This window comes from Physeter macrocephalus, chromosome 4 (assembly GCF_002837175.3).
Source record: "Physeter macrocephalus isolate SW-GA chromosome 4, ASM283717v5, whole genome shotgun sequence".
Classification (NCBI taxonomy): Eukaryota; Metazoa; Chordata; class Mammalia; order Artiodactyla; family Physeteridae; genus Physeter; species Physeter macrocephalus.
In genome coordinates this window covers 86971185-86994669 of record NC_041217.1, presented here as the reverse complement: position 1 = coordinate 86994669, position 23485 = coordinate 86971185, and the positions used below count along the sequence as shown (strand labels likewise).

General features: G+C 39.8%; 1 protein-coding gene and 1 long non-coding RNA gene across 2 annotated transcripts; both read left to right on the top strand.

Moving 5' to 3' along the window:
* The first annotated feature begins 4254 nt into the window (after positions 1-4254).
* On the top strand, positions 4255-12434 carry RBM15 (RNA binding motif protein 15). Its single transcript, XM_028489028.2, has 2 exons — positions 4255-8018; positions 12073-12434. The coding sequence occupies exons 1-2, from the start codon at positions 5153-5155 to the stop codon at positions 12093-12095; spliced, it is 2889 nt and encodes a 962-aa protein (XP_028344829.1). The 5' UTR covers positions 4255-5152; the 3' UTR covers positions 12096-12434.
* Positions 12435-12516: 82 nt separating this feature from the next.
* LOC114486208 (uncharacterized) lies at positions 12517-21002 on the top strand. The gene is made up of 3 exons (XR_003679546.2): positions 12517-13631; positions 20177-20336; positions 20784-21002. It is a non-coding gene; the product is annotated as an uncharacterized lncRNA (long non-coding RNA).
* Positions 21003-23485: the final 2483 nt, after the last annotated feature.

Below are 23485 nucleotides of genomic sequence, written 5' to 3'. Positions count from 1 at the left end.
CCATAAAAAATTTTTTAAGTTCTTAAAACAAGGGATTGCTAAATACCAGATTCAGGATAGTAGCCATCTATGAGGGTAGGCAGTGGGTAAGGGAGGAACATTTATGTAGATGTAAATTATTGATAATTGTCTTTTTCTTGGATTGAGTGATAGGTTCATGGGTATTCACTATGTTCTTGATAAGTAAATGAAAAGTTTAAAGGCCCATGGATGGACCATTGATGATTATGTGTCATGAACTAAGGATTATGATTAATCCAATTCTGTGTACTCAAGTTCAGAGAGAAAAGATACTAGCAACAGCAATACATGCTTACTGTGTACTGGGCACTCTTTTTTTTTTTTTTTTTTAGAGTAATAATTTCTTTTTTTTAAAAATATTTCTTTATTTATTTGGTTGCACTGGGTCTTAGTTGTGGCATGCAGGCTCCTTAGCTGCTGCACGCATGTGGGATCTAGTTCCCTGACTAGGGATGGAACCTGGGCCCCTGCATTGGGAGCGCGGAGTCTTATACACTGTACCACCACCAGGCATCTTCTAAGCTCTTAATACAGTCAGATGACCCATGGCTGGTTGAATCCGAGGATGCAGAACCTGTGGATACTGAGGGTCAAATGTATGTTTTAACCCATTTAATCTTCCCAGTAAAGAGGTTCTATGATTATTCCCATTTTACAGACGAGAAAATAAAGGCCCAGAGAGATTAACAGTAACTCTCGAGACTCACAGCAGAGCTGGGATTTAATCCAGGCTGGCTGTTTCCAGAGTTCATGGGTGCTCTTAGACACTGCCCTATAAAATGTCTAAATAAATGAGATATAATTATATTAGGGCTTAGTCATGTAGGAGAAATTATAACAGAGGCTTTCTGTAACAATGTTAAAGGATGAACCACATGCACAGCTTTTTAAGTATACTAAACACCACTGAACTGTATGCTTTAAATGGGTGAATTTTATGCTATGTAAATTATATCTTAATAAAGCTGTTTTTAAAAATTATACAAACTACAAATAAGTGACTTTATAATGCAAACTGTGTCCCAAATGATTGTTTGCTATTTTAGGGATTTCATATATGTCTACGGGTAAAATACACACTTTTTCTGCAGAGCAAACAAAACAAACCTTACTGTTAGGAGACCACTTCACTTTATGAAAAAAAATGAAGTAGAAAATTTTAATCCACTACTGTGAGTGGGAAAAAATTTTTTAAATTCCCAGCTTCAGGCCTATTTGCATCTGCCAGGGAAATCAAAGGGCTCTCAGCCCCCGAGATAAATTTCATATTGCAGTCATAATTGTCTCTGTATGTACTGAGGATACACAAACAGTAAAACCTAGGAAGGAAGAGGGTGGAAAGAACACATTTGATTGAAAACATACTGATACCTTTTAATTGCACAGCTTTCTTCCATGCACATAACTTTTATTTTGCTTTCCTTTTTAATCTAAAACTGATTTTAAAGGAGATGGAGAAAGCACTGCATTTAGACAGCTAGTTGTGGCCAATCTCCTGCTGGGTGCGTCCTCTAGGGCCTTTGAGTTGTACAGCTCCAAGGGGCCAACACTGACCCCACAATGGGCAATGGCAGCTTTTCCTCAACACTATTTCTTCGTTTTTGACAAGGCACTAAAAGGAGAGATCAACATGCTGCTATGATAGCTTGGTAGCTTAACTCTGTTTTCATGACCGCTGAAACATCCTCCTCACGGTCTGGCCATAGAGCACAAGGAGACCTGATGAAAGCCTGGACTGGACCTCAACAACTCACTCACCAACACAAGAAAAAGTGTTTAAAGTCTTGGCCCTCTAAACCATGGGTCACTTTTATCCTCTCTCAGCTCTCTCTAAAGCGCATGTGTGAACATAGGCTGATATAACCTCACTAAGCCACTTCATACTTTAAAAAACACAGAGAAAATGAAAACAAAATAAATCACTTATTTTAAGTACAGCTTGGATCAACATATCTTGTCATTATTCAGTTCTGTCGTACCTACACACACACACACACACACACACACACACACACACACACACACCACAGGCTATATTTTGGCTCTGTTTTTGATAATGGAATCCAGTCCTTTTCTGTCTACCCATTAAACTTTCCAGTCCTCTTGATACCAGACAGGCTGTCACCTCCCCCACCCCTTAGATAAGCCTTCCTACTGCAGCCACATGTGGGCAGTATCTTCCATCAAGTTCCCTACTATTTCAAATGGCAAGCCACTAAGCCTAGCAGAGCCTCAGGCACTGCCACACATACTGGTATTGCTCTCTGACTTCTCTCCCTCAATTCTTGTGCTCCCTCAGTCCCTATGATGAGATTTGGGAAACTATACTTATTTGGTCCTTTTTTTTTTTTTTGATCAGTGAGTCATCTAAGCAGGTCAATTTAGGCCAAAAATAGTCACCTTGGAACCTGATTTATTTGGATTGGCTATAACACTGATTAAAGTAATCAGATAATGGCTTAACTTCAACTTTGTGTTGTGTTACTATAACCTTGAAACAGATGAAAACTGAAACCCCCTAACTATGCGAAGTTTTTTCTTTTGAATAATGTGTTTTTAAAAATTCCCTAACATCCAGATTTCTATCTGTAAGTATCATTTCCCACTAAAAGGAACCAGAACCCCTAGGAGAAATGGTTGATTCCATGTCAGGGGCAGATAAGCCTGGAACAAAATAATGAAGAGGGGGAAGAGCAAGAGGACAGTGTAGATGAAACTAGATTGACATGATTTGAAAACTGTTGAAATTGGGTGTTGGGTACAAGAGAGTTCTTTATAGCATTCTACTTTTGTATATTTTTTCGTTTTTCCATAAAAAGTTTTTTAAGGAAAGTAAAAATAATGGCTAGTTTGAAAAAAATGAAACAGCAATAGCATGCACATGGTAAACAAAAGTTTTCTTTTAATAATGCATAAAGGTATAGAATGAAAACTTGAGTCTTTTTCCATCTAACCCCCTCCTTAGCATGATCTCAGTAACAACTTCCTAAGTATTCTCAATTAAGTTTCTATGAATATATATTAAAAAATGTACACATATACAGGTATATCATTTTTTAAAACCACAAATGGTAGCATATTATACACATCATACTATGTCTCATGAAGTTATTTCACTAGCTGGTTTTAATACAATGACTATGTCTACACAATACAATATCATAGATATGCTTTTACATACTGGGCTTCTTTCAAGTTTTTTGACGTAATCAAGAGACAAAAGGCTCACATCTTCACCTTCCTCAAGATTACTTAATAAAAAGAAGGATGGCTAAGGCTGGGGTAAACAGGCTGCAGTCCCTAATCTTAAAAGTTTCAAGTTTAGGTTTCAGTTTGGGGGACCCTGTTACCTTGAAAAATGCCTTTAAAAAACATCTCACGTTCTCTCCTTACAGATAGGATCTTGAGAGGTGTGGTTGAGAGGATCAAAACAAGAATCCTCTTAACCTCTGCCCGGAGATATATCGGGGAGGACTGCAGAAACCTAAGCCCTGTAATGAACTCAGCACTACCTCCCTTCACCAGACGGTGGGCAGCAGGACAGAGGCTGTACCTGTTATCATCTTGGTCTCCGGCACCTCGCGCAAGTGCTTTATCGTCTGACATGATGAAGGTCTGTGGAAAGAAAAGTTGGGTTTTAAAACGGTTAACGATTGAAAGAACGAAAAGAGATGGGTTTAGATACAGAAAGCTGGCTGTTCTACTGGGTTCTAGTATAGACTAACCCGGGGTGGGGGGACGTACAAGAAGCCACAGAAAAAAACGCGACACATCTGCATGGAGCGTAAATTGCACTCGATTATTCAACAGGGAGGGATACTACATATAAAAAACAAAAGCAGCTATATTACGGGACTACAAAACCCAAATCCACGTGAATTTGCAACACAAAACAGGAAGCCCTGACCCCTCCGCCGTGGCCCGACAGTCCCCATCCCGCCCGCGGGCGGCGAAACTGGGAGCGTCACTGACTCTCCTGGGTTGCCCGGGGGCACTCAGGCGAAAACGGAACGCTCAGAAGGCCGGCTCCCGAGTCAGGGCTGCGCCTCGGCTCCGCTGCGTCCCCGCTGCCGGTCTCCAAAAGCTCACGTCCTGCCTCCGCCCCGCCCCTGACGTTAGTGTGAGCCGGCGCTTTGTGAACTGTGAACTCCCGGCCCCGCCCACCTGCCCTGCGGGCCCCAGAGCGCTTTCTGGCGCATGGGGGGGTGGGGCTTTTTCAGGCTGTTCACGCAGAGGCTAGAGGGGCTAAGATGGTATCCGGTGGGCGCCCCGCGACGGCTTCCTGAAGGGTTCGTGGGTCCCGACAGCCGGAGAGCCTGCCCAGACCCTTGTCCCACACAGGTAGGAAGTAGGAAGCCCAGAAGTTCTGAGGTACGAGGGCCAAAGCACAACCAAGTACGCAGCGGGACCGAACAAATGTTGGAGAGGAGAACGCAGAAAGCGTGGGGAGGCGGAACTGGCTCATGGTCACCGTCTCGCGACGTCTAACTGACGTCGTAGAGCAAGCGCGTATTCTACTCTTTCACCTTCAGGCAGCCTCCTCAGTGTATGGGCCTACCCCTTTAAGTGAGTGATGGACAGTTATTTCGGCCTATCAATTTCCTCGTCAACATCCAATCAGATTTAAACTTCTTTCAGCCGCCGGAGGAGTTGGAAGAAGGGGGTGAAGGAGGGAGCCCTCTCCTTCTCTTTTTCTCTCTCTCTCTGTCTCTCACTCTGTCTCTCTCGCGAGATCGCTGTGACCCGGCCTCTCAGAAAAAAATGCTAGAACATATGGCCCGACTTCCCAAATAGTAGGCTAAAGGACGGGGTCATAAACCAATGAAAGGGATGAGGAGGTGGGATGACCGCTTTCACCGCGCAAGAAGTACCGTTACAGGGCAGACTTTTTGTCCAATCAACGCCTCCAGACTTCGGGTCAGGTGACCATAGAGTGTGGGGGGCGGAGCTACAGTCTGGCGCGAGGAACCGTTAAGATGGACAACGAATATAACCAATGAGGTACTCTGACTAGGGCGTTGGGAACCCAATAACAGTGGTCGGGCGGGCGCCTTCCCGGAGCGCGGGGAGATGTAAAGACAGACAAATAGTTTTCCCAATGAGACTGTAGAAGAGAGGAGCTAATTGACCAATGAAGACTACGGGGCGGGACCCTCTGCCGCGGCGGAGTCCAAGATGGCGGCGTGCGGTTCCGCTGTGTGAAACGAGCGCGGGGCGGCGGGTTAATCAGTTCCGCGGAGAAGACCTCCGACGACCCGCTACAATGAAGGGAAAAGAGCGCTCCCCAGTCAAGCCGAAACGCTCCCGTGGTGGTGAAGACTCGACTTCCCGCGGGGAGCGGAGCAAGAAGTTAGGGGGCTCTGGTGGCAGCAATGGGAGCAGCAGCGGAAAGACCGACGGCGGCGGCGGGTCGCGGCGCAGCCTTCATCTGGACAAGTCTAGCAGCCGAGGTGGTAGCCGCGAGTACGACACTGGTGGGGGCAGCTCCAGTAGCCGCTTGCATAGTTACAGCTCCCCAAGCACCAAAAATTCCTCGGGCGGGGGCGAGTCGCGCAGCAGCTCCCGGGGTGGAGGCGGGGAGTCACGTTCCTCTGGGGCCGCCTCTTCAGCTCCTGGCGGCGGGGACGGCGGGGAATACAAGACATTGAAGATAAGCGAGTTGGGGTCTCAACTGAGTGACGAAGCGGTGGAGGACGGACTGTTTCACGAGTTCAAACGCTTCGGTGATGTAAGTGTCAAAATCAGTCATCTCTCGGGTTCTGGCAGCGGGGATGAGCGAGTAGCCTTTGTGAACTTCCGGCGGCCAGAGGACGCGCGGGCGGCCAAGCATGCCAGAGGCCGTCTAGTGCTCTATGACCGGCCCTTGAAGATAGAAGCTGTGTATGTGAGCCGGCGCCGCAGCCGCTCCCCTTTAGACAAAGATTCTTATCCTCCATCAGCCAGTGTTGTCGGGTCCTCTGTAGGGGGTCACCGGCACCCCCCTGGAGGAGGTGGTGGAGGCCAGAGATCACTTTCCCCTGGTGGCGCAGCCTTGGGATACAGAGACTACCGGTTGCAGCAGTTGGCTCTTGGCCGCCTGCCTCCTCCACCTCCGCCACCATTGCCCCGAGACCTGGAGAGAGAGCGAGATTACTCGTTCTATGAGAGAGTACGCCCAGCCTACAGTCTTGAGCCAAGGGTGGGAGCTGGAGCAGGTGCTGCTCCTTTCAGAGAAGTGGATGAGATCTCACCCGAGGATGATCAGCGGGCTAACCGGACGCTTTTCTTGGGCAACCTAGACATCACTGTGACAGAGAGTGATCTAAGAAGGGCTTTTGACCGTTTCGGAGTCATCACAGAAGTAGATATCAAGAGGCCTTCTCGGGGCCAGACCAGTACCTATGGCTTTCTCAAATTTGAGAACCTAGACATGTCTCACCGGGCCAAACTAGCAATGTCTGGCAAAATTATAATTCGGAATCCTATCAAAATTGGTTATGGCAAAGCTACACCCACCACCCGCCTCTGGGTAGGTGGCCTGGGTCCTTGGGTGCCTCTTGCTGCCCTGGCACGGGAGTTTGACCGATTTGGCACCATACGCACCATTGATTACCGCAAAGGTGATAGTTGGGCGTATATCCAGTACGAAAGCCTGGATGCGGCTCATGCTGCCTGGACCCATATGCGGGGCTTCCCACTTGGTGGCCCAGATCGTCGCCTTAGAGTAGACTTTGCAGACACAGAACATCGTTACCAGCAGCAATATCTGCAGCCTCTGCCCTTAACTCATTATGAACTGGTGACAGATGCTTTTGGACACCGGGCACCTGACCCTTTGAGGGGTGCCCGGGACAGGACACCACCCTTACTATACAGAGATCGTGATAGGGACCTTTATCCTGACTCCGACTGGGTGCCACCCCCGCCCCCAGTTCGTGAACGCAGCACTCGGACTGCAGCTACTGCTGTGCCTGCTTATGAGCCACTGGATAGCTTGGATCGCAGGCGGGATGGCTGGTCCTTGGACCGGGACAGAGGTGATCGAGATCTGCCCAGCAGCAGAGACCAACCTAGGAAGCGAAGGCTGCCTGAGGAGAGCGGGGGACGGCATCTGGATAGGTCCCCGGAGAGTGACCGTCCACGAAAACGTCATTGCGCGCCTTCTCCTGACCGCAGTCCAGAATTGAGCAGTAGCCGGGATCGCTACAACAGTGACAATGATCGATCTTCCCGTCTTCTCTTGGAGAGGCCCTCTCCAATCAGAGACCGACGAGGTAGTTTGGAGAAGAGCCAGGGTGACAAGCGAGACCGTAAAAACTCTGCATCAGCTGAACGGGATAGGAAGCACCGGACAGCTCCTTCCACTGAGGGAAAAAGCCCTCTGAAAAAAGAAGACCGGTCTGATGGGAGTGCACCCAGCACCAGCACTACTTCATCGAAGCTGAAGTCCCCTTCCCAGAAACAGGATGGTGGGACAGCCCCTGCAGCAGCAGCCTCTCCCAAACTCTGTTTGGCCTGGCAGGGCATGCTTCTGTTGAAGAACAGCAACTTTCCTTCCAACATGCATCTGTTGCAGGGTGACCTCCAGGTGGCTAGTAGTCTTCTTGTGGAGGGCTCAACTGGAGGCAAAGTGGCCCAGCTCAAGATCACTCAGCGTCTTCGTTTGGACCAGCCCAAGTTGGATGAAGTAACTCGACGCATCAAAGTGGCAGGGCCCAATGGTTATGCTATTCTTCTGGCTGTGCCTGGAAGTTCTGATAGCAGGTCCTCCTCTTCCTCGGCCACCTCAGACACTGCCACCTCTACTCAGAGGCCACTTAGGAACCTTGTGTCCTATTTAAAGCAAAAGCAGGCCGCTGGGGTGATCAGCCTCCCTGTGGGGGGCAACAAAGACAAGGAAAACACCGGAGTCCTTCATGCCTTCCCACCTTGTGAGTTCTCCCAGCAGTTCCTGGATTCCCCTGCCAAGGCACTGGCCAAATCTGAAGAAGATTACCTGGTCATGATCATTGTCCGTGGTGCGTCTTAAAGTCCATATGTAACTTGTATTTAGTACTTTGACATGGTTCCTGTTTTGTGATGTGTGATGGGATACAGCATCTGATGAAATTTTCTTTGTAATTAGTTGTTTAGTTGTAGCTTTTTTCTTTTTTATATTTTTATAAACCTCTTTAAAATAGAAGTCAGGAGAGTTTAGCTATTATTTTAAGTGAAAGGGATGCCTAAAGGTAGCAGGCAAATGAATTTACTTTAATTAGGAGTTCCCACTCTTATGAGTAACTTTTTCCCTCTTTTTCTGCAGTTTTTTTCTTTTATTAACCTTAAGCTTAAAAAAATCCTCCAAGTTACAAAACCAGAAATTTGAAAAGTCAGAATTTGGAAAACAAAGAGCCCACTGACTATATAAAGATGATAATATACACCTAAAAATGGCTTGATTGGTATGTAGGTAAATAATTCCTGTACCAGAAATGTTTGTGTGGCTGAAATTTGATCAGCGATCTCATTAGTATAAGTTGGTAAATCATATAGCATTGTGATTATTTTATTCAGGTATTTGAGTATTTCTCTTAAAATACATGGTTTATTCCCAGAGAGTTTGCTTTAACATACACATTTTTATCATTAGCTCTTGAGTTCTGTATCCTGTATATGCACTTTTGGTTTGTAGCAGTAACTGTTCAGTAAAAATTGAGGAGTATGTTACAAACCACATATGTCTTATGCTTACACTAGTATGCAGGAAGTGAGTAGGTGCTTTTAAAATCAGAATTCTTTGGTCAGTCGTTGGTATGTGGTGGTGTTTTCACTGACTTTTTCAGAGAGATGTAGCAGGTACAGTTCTAATTTAATTGTGCATATTTCAAAACTTGTGTTTTTCATCAGAGATGAGTTTTTATTTTTGTATCCGTTCAAATTTCTGATTTCAATAATAGAAAGAAGAGTTGTCTGCAGGCTCATAAGTCATCTTTTGTTTCAGTGGGCATTAATCAGCCATAGCTGGATTGCAGATTTTTTTATGTCATCGTGAAATGCCTTTGACATACTCTCCAAATTTTGCTTGTATTTTTATTTTCATATTTAACACTAGTGATGACATTACATTATTGAAAATATTTTGAATATCTTTGAAATTTTGTGTTTATATTTTCACTGGTGTCCAACCACAGAGAATTGAAATGTCAGTTTAGGAAAACCCTTTTTTAGTGGTTTATTTTCTCAGACACCTGGAATTAATACAAAATAATTTAGCCCATCCTGACAGTTTTTTTCCAAAACTGAAGATTATATCAACTTCTGGTTCTTAACAAGGGTTTTTGCTGCTTAACAGTAATGGGTGTTTTCCTTGTTTGTCTTTTTTTTTCATCTATCCCCACCACCCCCACCCCTAGTTTCTCAGGTCATTTGTAGTTACGTTTTCCCCCGTGATTTAAATGTTGAGGACTTTAGCTAAGGCCTTTGATATTTAATTATGATTAGAAACTTGAGGACCTTTGGATCATGGTCATGTTTCTAGTCTGTGTAAGTGACTTCTTGAAAGCCTGGCAGAACCCAACTGTTTTCTTTCTGTTATCAAAGCTGATAGTTTTGAAATAGCACCAATAATAACCCAGGGAAACGTCATGTAATTTTTAATTGTCCGTTATGACAGGTGTCTAATGCATGTCAGCATGAAAGCCTCATCACTCTGTGTCATCCTTTTTGGTTTTCACTATGCATTTGTAAATTTTCTTTTTAAGTTTGGAAGTTTTTGTATTTTTTTGTTTTTAAACTGGAAAAACCAGCCATTTTGAGAGAAGGAAGATACTAGGCTATGAGCACAAAGGTCCTTGGTGTGCCTGTAGGGAAAATACCTGAAATCCTACAATTAAGACTTTTGGTCCTTTTTGCTTTTAAAAAGCTTTGCTTGACATGCTAATGTGGAGTAGACACCTGTTCAGAAACTTATGCAAGTGTGCAGTCTGTGCATAAGTGGGGTCAAAGTACAATTTGTGGCTAGATACATTTTTTCCAGTTTAAATAATCTCACTAACCATTAACTTTTGAATATCTTTTGATAAGATGGCTGGACAAATGATTTTACTCTTTTAGGGAGTGAAGTCCATGACATCTAATTTTACTCTAATCCAAAGTGTGTGCGTTTTCCTTTTTTTTTTTTTTTTTTTAAGTTGATGTGACAGCTTACTGAAGAGCAGAGTACTGTGGGTTTTGCTCCATGTTTGTTTGAACCTTTATCTGATATCGTGGCTTTTGTTAGATCTGGGCAGTTTGTGCTTCAATGTTTTTAAAACAATGGCTTGATACCATTTCTAAATGTATGTATTATAACTAATTATGTTTAGTTTGGTGTGTACCTGCAGAGTGCCATCATTCAGATGAATCTCTTAATTTGTGTTGCTCGTTCTGTTGTGCAGGTTCATAATATTGGTAAACTACTTAAAACTTCAGAGTGTAATGAAAACAAATGTCTAAAACTATCTGGTTCTAATTCTCATTAGCCAGAATTTCGTTATCTCAACATTGGATGTTCTTTGTAACAACCAATTGTTTCTTTTACTTTAAAAAAATGTATTTGTTTAATTGCTTTTTTTGGAACTCAGTTCAAATGAATGGAAAGAATTTCTTCAGGATATCATTAAACGACTTATTAAGTATTACTGGTAAAAAAAAAACCCATCAAGCTAATTTAGGTTTTTAATCACAACTTCAAAGTTTATGAAAAATTAATCATTCAGCTCCTAGCCAATTTTTTAATATTATTTTGTTGGTTATAACTGGGATTCCTGTAGTTTTCCACGCAAAACATTTAAATTCGTGGTTTAAGATGTATATTTTGACTCTCACCTGAGAGTAGATAGAGTTTTCCCTTTAAGCATTGTATCTTAAAATGTCCATCCTCTGGCTGGTATAAGCTCTTGTCACATTTTGAAGGTAGTGTATATACTCTGGACCTTCTTAACTCAGATCATTTGAGATACAATAGTAAAAGTAAGGTGTGTGTTGCTTTCTGAGTCAAACACTTGTTTAGGTTTATTTAAAAACTATTTTATGAGCAAGTTTTCACTGACAATTTTTTTGTTGTTTTTTGTCTTTTTGATTTTAAATCCACTTACTTCAGACAGTGAAATTGCTCATTTGCAGGTACAGCTTGAACTGCAGTTTGGCTCCCTATAGGAACCACTCACCAAAAACTGTGGTAACAGAACTAGGAAATCCTGTTGAGAAGAGGGCCTTAATGACCTTTTTTGTGAAAAAATTTTTGGAGAGAATTTCTGGACATTTTTTTTCTGTCTCTGCCACAGTGTTTGGTTTGGAGATAGGAGTTAGGTATGAGAACAAGAAGAGAAATGGAGCTGACCCTGTTAACATTCTGGTTATAGTGATGTGCCTAAAGGCAGAAAACGATTTCAGGTAACCACGGTGAACTGTCTAGCTTGATGAAGAGTTTTATATGTATGATGTAAACAGTTGGAAAGTACAAGTCCTACAGTGTTCTTTGGCTGTTTAGCGATTGTATGAGGGTTTTCTTAAAAGAAAATAACAGCTGCTGTCTTTGGTAACACAGATGAAGGTGGATTTTAATTTAAAAGGCTTTGTATCTTGACCCCTTTCTACAGTAATGGAGTAGGTCTGTATTGCTCCATATAAATTACAGAATGAAAATAGAGGGGGTAAAAGGTTGACTAAACTCCACCTTTTTATAGTTTCATTTTTTAAGTTATATTTAGAATATATTGATTATAAATTGATTGTAAACTTGCTTTTTTTCTGATATGTTGTACTCAGTTACATGAGTACCAAGGATATTTTCAGTCCTATAATCCTCACTTAATTGCAGTCTTTAAAAAAAAAATCCACCCTATTGTTCTACTTGTTGTCTCTTCATACAGTAAATTCATTTCAAGGTTTGTGCCAGTGGGTATTATTGGTGCTTTTTGAAGTCAAGGTGGACTATCCAGGAAGGTCTTGTTAATGTTATGTTCAGCTATAATGGCATAGGGGAAATATATATATTTTTAATATTGTAAACATTTGTACTGAATAACCTTTTTCCCCTCCCCTCCCCGCAAGCAAAACTGGTGAACAACGGATGAAGATACGGAATTCAAAGCTCTAATGGACCTTTTTGAAGAGAAGTTGTGGCTTATGTGGAGTTTACATGGGCCTCTTGATGGAAGAAAGCTAATCTGTTTAGTATTTGTGCATTTTACTAAAATGGCAGCTTAAAGTTGTGTATCTGCTATTGTGATGCCAGTGCCGGTGTTTTAAGTGGAAAAAAAATGACCTTGCTTTGTGCTGTGTACACAAGATTTCTGGAAAAGAAAAACCCTTTTTATGGCTCACACAGCTTAAAAGTAGCTGTCACTCAAACGTGCGCTCACAGTTGAGCTGCTTTTGTTTTATTCTAAATAAATTGTTTCTTTTGAGGAAAATGTTTTTCTGCCTGGAAGTGAATTGACGGCAAACCTTTGACCCCTTTGTTTGCAGCTGAGGGGGTACTTGCTGCTGCTCAGATCTTGTATGTCTTGAGCAAGAAGCAGGGAGACCATCATTTTGACTATCACAGTGTGTCAATTCTGAAGGATCACTAGTGTTACTGTGACCCCCTTTGTTTGCAGTGAAGGGGATCATTTGCTTCTCAGTCCTCAACTTGATGAGGAGATGGTGCTGTTTGCTGGCACGCAAGAAGCCGGGGCAAGCACCGTAAGCCTCACCACAGTGCACGAGTCGGGGGCTTTGCTGGTTTGAAGAGCCGGAGTTGCTGAAATTTAAGTTTTGATTTATTTTGTTCACCCATCACGTTTGGCCTTAGTTTCATTTTTAATTTGAAGAAAAGTTTGAAATTGCTTTATCTTGCTCTTAACATTTGCACCAAATTGCCAAAAGAAGGAGAAATGCTCCGCTTGCTTTTTAAATGTTAATGATGATGTTAATAAAGCCTTTCCTGACACATTTGAGGAGCTCCTCCATCTTCAGGGGCTTCTTACCAGAGTTATGCAGTGATGGGTTTAGTTCTGAATGGATGAAGAGTTCCTGAGAGCTAGCGTTTGTAATTAGAACCGTTACTTGGTATCTGTGCCTTATTTGACCTGTGGTTCCACATGCCTTGGATGTGCATGCACCGTGACGGTTTCATAGGTACGAACGCACACTCAGGCCCAGTCACTTCGGTTGGTAGTACAGATTGTGAGGAAAAAATGGAGGCATCCTTAAGGAGGAAAAAGTGTTTGCCTTTAGTTCCTGCATTATCCTGTACAGGGGCTCCTGAGCTTTGGAAGCTGTTTCCAGTACAGGAGAACAACTCCCCTGTTTGCAGCAGGAGACTTCGGTGCACAGTGACAACGCTGGAGTTCAAGAGGAAGCCAGCAGTGCTGCACCATTGGCTTCAGACACCATTGTTGTTTGCCAGTTTTAAACTTAACTAGTTGCAGACGAAGACCACCTTGAAATGCAGGCTTGTTGGGCTTGTTTTGAATTTTAACCTCGGATGGAAGAGGCCTAGTGCTGTCTGTCTCCATGCGGGATGATGATTACTTAGGCAACAGGTGATTATCAACAAAGGATGCCACGCTTATACTCTGCAAGGTGGTGTTCCAGTGGCAAACAGCTGTATAAACTCTTGTAAACAGGTAAGAGGGTTTTTAGAGGTCAAAATGCATTATAATTAATAGGGTGAGGGCTTTTAATGTTTTGGGGTATGTTTCTCTGATTGGAAGTCTTTAGGCACTTTGCTGCTGTTACTAGCTTCCTCCCCTCACCAAAGTGTTGTATTAACAAAGTTGCAGGCCAGAACGTTTGTTCTACTTGGTATTTTGATTTTTTTAACTTTTAAAATTTGTTTTAACGTTTGACAAAATTATTTTAATGTGAGAGCCAAAGTATTAAAATCCTGGTTATGGATTTGGACCTACAAAAATTTGACGTTTTCTCTTAGCCATAGCCTTCACCCTTAGTGGTGTTTTAATGGTGCTGGAAGAACTCAACTGGTATAAAAATGTTGCTTATTACAAACACTGATTTCTAAACCTCCAAGTTAAGAATATTTTCGTATGTATAGCAAAAAAGTGTATTATCAGACTGGGAATGACAGATAATTTAGCCAAAACAGTTAATTTTTTTCTTTTTCCACAGGGAGATTTATTTAATTATAAAATTAGGTAGCTACAACGAACTTCAGGAGGTGAATGGGCAGTGTTGAGGAAGATCTAGCTCTTAACCATTTTCATTGTCCATTTAGCCCTGCCAGCCTTCTGAGCCCTTCCAGCCCCTCCCTCCATCATTAATCAAGTGTGAGGCTTTGGCCACTTAATACAAGAACAACTTCTTAAATGTATAATAATACCACTTAGGTTTCCTTGCTTTATTTTAAATGGGATCAAATATTTTGAAGAGAATTTTTCTTTTTCATGAGATTTTTGTTTTTCATCTCTTTCCAAAGGGGAAAAGTGAAGTACGATGGCTTTTAGGTTCTCAGTATGTCATTTTCAACAGTTTTTAAAACATGTGCTTATGAGTTGGCTGCCATTTAAAGCTTTGCTAAATGATCTCTCATGTACATTTCTTTAAACAGTTTATTCCTGTTGGAAATGTTAATTTCCAGTGTGTTTTCTTTCTCTGACTACTGAAAGCCCATTAAGTAGTTTTTACAATTAGTAAAAAAATATTTAAAATCACTGTGATAATTTGAGGAAGATTTTGTTACACTCTACATATTTCTCCATGTTTGGTATCTTTCTAAGATCTCAGGCTTCATCTCTCAAGAAGAAGAAATAATGTTGCAGACAGGGCATTTGTTTATTTGTATATGAAACCTGTCATACAAAATGGAAAGATACACAGTTTTTGAAACTACTCATGAAATCATTTTATTTCCAGCTACACCATGAAGAAAAAATATTAATTGGGTTGAGTATTAGATCTAGAGTTCTGGTTTTATAAATTGGAAACTGCCCTTTGGAATTATATGTGTGGTTTTTCCAGTGTCTTTTGTATGATCTAGATTTAGGGTTCTATTATAAAGGAAATAGTTCCAAGAACACCTCTGAGTTAACTTGTGCTCATTTTGAAAAGTCTGGTTTTATTAAAATTGAAAATGGGGATTACCCTGACTTTAGTAAAACAACCTAGATTTTATAAATTGCCGCTTCGGTAGCTTAAGGCACATTATTATTTACAAGCCGTTTATCTGAGGCAATAAATTTAGTGCTTATGGCTTGTACAACATCTATTTTTCTTCTTTGCAATAGGATATATGGTTATGGCTTATCTGACCATCACCACCATTTCCCATTCCAGTTTGCTCTTTTTAAGCTTTCCTGGTTAAAATAGGCTTTTTACTTAAAAACTTGAATTATAACCTAGTTATAAGTTCTAAGCAGAGGAGTTTATTGAGTAACAAAATTCCTTCAAACCTCAGACAAGATTGTTGCTAAGAAGCAACCAAAAAGAGATTTTGATTTTGAGGTAAAATTACTTAACATGCTTCTGTACCCAAATGCTGTGATATTAAGCATTCAGGTAGGGTTCCTGTATAAATTAAATGCTGGCTGTATGTTAAGAACTAAGATGCTGAGTATATAGGGCAAAGTATCAAATAGTCTCTACCAATGTCAGCAACTTGTACTCTAATTGGAGAAACTAGATATAAACAGGTAAATAGTTAAGTATCAGGGAAAAAAGTTCATAGTTTAATACAACTATGGGAGAGATGTCACAGGTCAAATTTGATTAATTGAATTTTTACTGGCCATATGGGTATATGATTGAGTATATGAACTTTAAGCTGGGATGGTCAAGAAAGGCTTTACAAAATAATTTGTTAGTTAGAGAAGGATATAGAATGGTGGAGGGAGGTTGGGATTGAGATGTCAGGCCAAGAAGCATGAATACTAATAGAAGTTGATACATGGAAAAGATGCAGGCCGAGTCTAGAAAACTGGTAACGTAGTTGGGTCAACAAAACAGGGAGTCCTGAAAGGCAAGCCAGTTTTAGGCAGGTGGGGAGTGAGGATGGATAATCAGTTGAGGGATGCTGATATAAAGCAACAATACTGATAGCAGTCATTTATTAAATAGCATCTGCCAAGTCCTCGACAAACATTGTCTCATCCACTTTTCACCACAGACCATAATCTGACAGCTAGTAAGTGATAGAGCCAGGGTTCTAACCAGGCTTTTGTTCTAGCTAGGGCTCTTGGTCACTGTACTGTCATACCTCACTGTTTTCCAGAGGCTGGGATGGGATTAAAGCTGCAAACTTGAGAAAATGTCTGGATAGTGTATTTCAAACTATAGTGTATCAGCGTTTGAGGTTCTTGGGAAACATACAGGCCCTTGGCTCCAACCCCAGAAATTCTGGGCTTTGTTAGGGCCAACATGATCCAGGAGTCTTTGTTCTTTTACAAGCCCTCCGGGTAATTCTGATGTAGTCTGTGGTCAGTGGCCATGGGTTGAGCAACACTAACCCACAGAGAGTAGAGTGTTGAAGTATAAACTTGAGGTAATGTCATATTTAAGGCATGGGAAGGGAAGATGGTGCTAGAAAAGAGGCTCAGATAGGAGAGCCAGAATAGTGTTCAGATTCTGAAGCTGAGAGGAACTTCTAGAAGATAAATTCAGAGCTATTGAAGAGACAAGCAGAATGAAACTGCAAATGCCGTGGAATTTATTACTTAAAATTGTCACTTAAGTAGTAGTTTTATAGTCATGTAATTATATCTCCCAGGAATTCAATCTAGCTTAGTATTTAATTTTACCTTATAACTGTCTGTGAAGAAGCGTTACTGTTTAGTTTATGAAATGCTAAAGGGGTACCAGAAAAGTTTTATGACTTGGCTAAGGGATACGTAGCCAGAAATTGATTGAGGTATCCTTGAGTTTTCAGTTAATCTAAAAAATAATGTGATTGTAGTCTATCTTGAAATTGAAAGTGATTGTAGGATTGAGTGAGTATATGTGTATGTACACAATGTAAGTTGTTTTCCATGAATAAACCATCACTTTTCTCTACTACCTCCTAACTAGGTTACTAATAGGATTGAGATACAATGGAATTATAGGTAAAGTTGAGTGTATCTTTGACTTGTAAATGGTTGAAAGATTTCCCATTTTGAATTATCAATACTTGGTTTGTCTTTGATTGGTGTAGCTAATTATTTAATTCTTCAAATATTTAGGTACCTGTTATGTATCAAGTAGTATTCTAGGTCTTGGGAGTATATTGGTGAGGAAAACAGCTCCTTATGTCTCACAGAGCTCATATTCTGATGAAAGAAGGGAGGTAGTAAACTAAGTTAGGGCCTTGTTGCCAAGGACAAAGGGTTTAGATTGTATTCTAAAGCTGAATGCACTGGAAAGCCATTGGAGGTTTTAAGCAGGGGGATGAAGTGATTTGATCATGATTTGACTGCGTGTCTCAGGAAAGTAACAAATGTCTTTCAGATTTCTTTCAATTATTCCCAAGATCTAGAATAGTGCCGTGTATATAATAGGTACCCAAATATTTGAAGAATTAATTAATTAGCTACAGAAATTGAAGACAAACACAGTATGAGTAATTCAAAACAGGAAATCTTTCAACCATTTACACATCAAAGATAAAATTTCCTTCAAAGGTAAATGAACATTTCAAATTCTCTGCAAGACTGTGAATATGTTCTTGCTCAGAGATAAGCAGTGTTCTTTTATTTAAATACTGTAATAGAGATTTTATTTCTTCTTCAGGCTCGTAATTGTTGACTACCCTGAGGTCTTCCTCCTTGTACATCTCTATTTTTCTCAACATGTCATTTTTTATTCTTTCTGCTTTCAGCAAACTGTCATGACAGTTTACACTATAGTCACATATAGTTTCTGCTGTAACATACTGCCTGTGTTTTCTGTATTTCATAACTTGTAATTTTTCTAGTGGTATCAAACCAAACTTCCATACTAAAAATCAATATAGAGGGTTTTTGTGGAATGGCTGTCATCCTGTGCAAGCCAGTTACATGTGTGTATACAGTTTTAAAGTACTGAATTAGTATCTGACCTTTCTCACGTAACCAGCAGATTTTCATTTTGCCCAAGCAAGGGGCTTAATGAAAAGCTGTCATGCATAAGCTTGTTATTGCATCTATGTTCAGGGTAGAAATATTATTACAGGTAAAATTAACACTTTGAGGTACCATATAAATATATATTTTTATTACATATCTTTAAGGCATATTGAGAAAAGTGTTGTTTGATAAAATTGTATTTTAGCGTATAGAAATTGACTGTCAGTAGTTTTACCTTGCTCCCAAGATAAGCATATCGTTTGTGTATATTCTTTTATAGAGAAACACTTCAATAAATACACTCTTTAGAATTTTTCTGCATTTTGTAGCAGAGGTCTCAAACCTGGCTATGCATTAAAATCACCCGAGGAACTTTTCAGTACCAATAGCTGGGAGTCTCTCGTAGGTTATTTAAATTGATCTAGGTACAGTGGGGCTCTGCCAAGGCCCCACTGTTGTTTTAAGTGCCCACGTGATTCTAGTATGTAGCCAGGGATGAGAACCACTGCCCTAGAGACAAATCTTAAACATACGGACCAACACACGCACAATCAGCCTCTTAAAAACTGTTTGAACATCAAAGCCAAAAACTTTCAGAGTATAATTTGGGTTCAGTAGAGTATGTATATTGTTTAGTCTTCTAGAATTTCTGCTGTTGAAACTGTGGCCCTCAGACCAGCAGTAATAGCATCACCTAGAAGCTTGTTAAGAAATGTAGAATTGCAAGGCCTCACACAGACCCACTGAATGGACTCAGATCCCTAGGTGAGTCCTCTGTACTGGAAGGTTTGAGAAGTACTTATTGAGTTGCAGATACATAAATGTCTTTTGTAGTAAAAACGGGTGATTAGAATCTTATCCCTCATGCATAATATTCTCAGATTTGTGCATTAGTCAATGACATTTACTTTAAAGATTAAAAAAAAAATATTTCAATAAGAAAAGTAAGAACAGGAGTTCATAGGTAGTGAGCTTCTGGTGACCAGAGAATTACCAGAGGGTCTCTGCCACCATGATAGGGGAGGGGTTATTGTTGTCTGTCCTAGTTGGTTGGTTCTTGCTTATTTTGTTACACTTATATTTTTTTCTCTCCCTCCTATTCTGTTCTAGCCCACTAGTGAGATAGAACATGTTATTTTTTTATAGATACAGGTGAGGATATTTGAGACACTGTACTGATAGGTACCCCATAATTTAGAAAATTTGGTAGAGGTAGGTTCAGAGCTTTCTGTGGAGGTGATGGATATGGACAGGATTGAGGAGTGGTTCCTAATTGCTTTTGTTTTTAAATTATTGTATGATAACTTCATTAATAAACCGATTTTCCTCACATAGCAATAAGAATCTAACTATGTTAAAGTTCACAGTGACAAATAATAAATATTAAGATTTGTATATATTGAAGGGAATGGACCAATGTGAATGTTCAGAAAATACTGTAAATTGCATGATATCAATTTAGATACAGAAATGCTATTTTTAATGCATAAGTTTTTATGATAAACGATTCTAAAGTACATTAACCAAGCAACCATGTTGATATCAAATGAAAAATTGCAGCCAGATTATTCTCATCCCACAATTTTTTAATTTTTAAATTGGCATATGTGTTTTAGAGGGATTGTTCATTAAGCACAGCAATGTCAGCGTCTCTAGAAAACTTTTCTAGGGTTGTTTTATGATTTATAGATTTCTCCTGAGACATGAGAGGTGTTTTTTTATTTTTTAGTGGAGACTTAACCTGTATCATTTATTTCTCCTGACAAATTTCATTTATGAAGTTTACCCTCTGCAGTGTTATTAATCTTACTGGAAATTCATTCCATGGAAAGGATGAATTCATCTGAACTTTAAGATTTGGTGGTTGAAAATACTTTATTTCTGTAATACATGAGTGTTTTTTTCTTTAATATTACTGGTTTAAAGGTATTTTGAACCTTCAGAGACACCTTTTCTTCTATTTGCTGCTCCTTAGGTTTAGAGATGTCTGAAGCCCTAATTTAAAAAAACAATTTTAACACATGGTATTGGATCTACCTCCTCTATTTTTTTTTTAATAGCCAAGTTTAAAGGAGGGAACGTTTCTAAGTATAGTAATTGGTTAAAATGTCTTTTTTTCCTCCTGGGTTTCTTTTTAGGAACTACTGACAATCAAAAACCTATAGCCGACTTTGGGATATGGCTTTATTATTCAGCAACTAAAAGATGAGTTCTAATTGGCAGACTTCTGGCATTGGCACTTGTCCTTCTGTTTCTATAGAAACTGGGTTGGAAGTCAGAGCTGCACAAAGGGAAAGGGTAAGTTTCTTTTAAACTCCATATTTATAAACCCGTATTAACTGTGGCATGGTATCAGTTTTCACATAAGGATATATACATTAGTGTACTAGAACGCAAATATGAGCTACTGATTTTTACTTGAGTGGAAACTGACATCAAGTCATTAAATGTAATAGGAGGGTTTAAATATGGATTTATTTTTCTCGTGACTCTGACTTCACATTTCTTGAAGCAGTGAACTCAGTATGATAATTCTCACTTTCACTTTTATATCTCATTTCGGGGTGATAAAATTGGTTTTTATCCTCTTAGATCTTTATTGTTTTCTGGTAAGTGAAAATTGGGGTATAAAGTATGTACAGAGGACATTTAAAAAGTCTGCATGAATTGTAAGTCTCTTCTCTGGGGCAAAGTCTGATTCTTTCCATTGTAAAACAAGTACTGTACAACTGACTAGTTTTTTAGCTTCTCTCCTCTCTTAGCCAAGCAGGACGAGGTCATCTGTTGGGCACATACATGTGTTCTCATCCAGGCAGACACCCATTAATCGTAGAACCTAAGACACCTGCCAGTTGGTGAGTTATCTTATTACTGTAGCTTCAGAGGCCTATGCTGCACAGCTGGGGCATTTAGGCTTGAAATGGTTTAATCAAATGTGATAAACTCCTTTGATCTACAGGTTGGTGTTTGTAAATAATTTATACTAAACTTTGACTAGTTGGGACATTGAAGGAAGGTAATATTAGCTCTTGTTCTTTAAAATTTATCTATCATTTCCTTGGTCATGAAATACTGCTCTTAAGGGATAGATTTCTCTTTTCCTTGCTAAGAGAATGTTGATGTTGGTTGACACCAACCAAAGAGTGGGACATCTTGGCTTTATTTTGGCCCAAATTGTTAGTTTTGTAAAAATAGTGTAAAAGAGAAAGTTGGAAATTTTTCAATAGGGAAAGTTAATTCAGTTTTAAAAATTTCACTTCACAAGTCCTTGGTCAGTTAATGCCTGAAAGTGGGTTTTCATTAAAACTGTATGCTTCCCTTCCTTAAGTACTACTGTGTATCCTATTTGTTTCTATTTGCTCACTGGAGCTTGAATGATGTAAAGATAAATTGAATTTGTGACTATTGGTAAACGTGGATAGAACAAACTTTAGTCTCTAGCTGCCTGCTGTCAAGTATCCAGACATCCAGATGTGTCTTTACTCCTTAATAAGGGTGGCCAGCTTGTCCTGATTTTAAAACGGAGAGTCATAGGTCCCAGGAACTCACTGATTTCCAGGCAAGCCAGACAGTTGGTCACCCTGTCTTATTCTCTGCATGCCTGAAACAATGTCACTAGGTTGTTATTGATCATCGTTTTGGATAGAAGTAGATTTTTATGATATGTTAGCTTCTGTTGGAATGTACCAGAGAGTAAGTTCTTCTTTTTAAAGAAATGATAGTCTTATTTGTCTCAGTGATCCTAGGTAATGCCAGCTTCCCTCTCATAGAAATAAAACATGAATTTTAAACTGATTGATTTAAAAGGTGATTACAAGGACTTTTGTTGTTTTTCATTTGTGTCCCCATGTTAAGACCATGGGTGATAAATGTGAGACATTTAGGTAGATATTTGTGGTGAAATGAGTAGCCAAATGAGGCAAATATATATGTATATATGTCTTAAAGCCTTATACAAGTTGATTCTGTTTTAAGAGAAACACTCAAGGCTTTTAAGAAGTATTGGGCTTTGGTTTTATAATGAGGTCCTCAGAGAAACTAGGTTTGGATTTTTAAAAATTACATCTAAAATCAAATATTAATACACAGTGTGCTTTTTATTTTTCTCATGGAAAAAGCCAGTTTTACAATTAGGCAAATTTATGTGCTAAGGAGCTAATTTTTTGCAAACAAACATAGCATCACATATGTTAATATGCCTAGATTATTTGAAAAATATCACAAATTATTTCAGTCCATTTAAGTATAATTGTTGCTTTTACTAAATTTTAAACTTTTAGAAAATCATTAAAGAAGAAAAGCCAGGGGCTGTGATCTAATCAGCATTGTTAATTAGTTTTCAGAATTGGCTCCATTAGGACTGGCTTTGTAACTTTAGGCAAATAACTTGGTCTTAATTTGCTTTTGTCCTTAGGTATAAGACAGGAATATTAATACCTATCCATCTTCCTCACAGGATTGACATGATGCTGATGATGTAATAGGTGGGAAAGGACTTTAAAAACTTAAAAGTACTATAAGGTGGAGTTTTATTTATTTATTTATAAATTTATTTATTTTATTTATTTTTGGCTGCATTGGGTCTTCATTGCTGCGCGCAGGCTTTCTCTAGTTGCCGCGAGCCGGGGCAACTCTTCCTTGTGCGTGGGCTTCTCATTGCGGTGGCTTCTGTTGTTGCGGAGCACTGGCTCTAGGTGTGCAGGTTTCAGTAGTTGTGGTGCACAGGCTCAGTAGTTGTGGCTCACAGGCTCTAGAGCGCAGGCTCAGTAGTTGTGGCACACAGGCTTAGTTGCTCCGTGTGGGTAGAGTTTTAGTATCAGAAATAGTATTTCATGAACAATGTATATAGAAAATTCCGTTTACAGTGGTGGTATGACATTTTCTTAGAGTAATAGCTGCAAGAAATGGTATCTTAATAGTTTTAAATATCTCAGCGAGTAACTGTGAAGAAAGTATTACTGAACTTTTATGTTCAAATTATCATGGCTCTACTAAATATGTGTATTTATAGATAATACTTTATAAACATTTCAACTAATATTTTAGTATTGAGGAATTATAAGTGGCACGTACTTAGGCGTGACCTTCTTTGGTCAGGGTTGGTGAATATTGGAAGACCTAAAAAAGTTCATTATCATTAACAACTACATTCTTATTGCATTGTAGCAGATGTGTTTTGTGGCTTTAATTTGTTTTGGTTCTTAGGTATTTTGCATCCTGTTTTTCATTTCAATCTAGATATTAAAAGTTCATGCCAATTTGAATTAGAACGAATTTATTATAAGATAACTGCTTACAATTAAATTAGCTTCGTAATCTTGTGACACTGCCAAGAAGCCAGGGTTGTCTGAAGGGGAAAGTGTAGGGTTTCCTGTCAGTTTGTGTTTGAGTTATGACTCTACTTACTGGGTGTTTAATTACTTTGACCTTAAGTTTATTCATTTGTA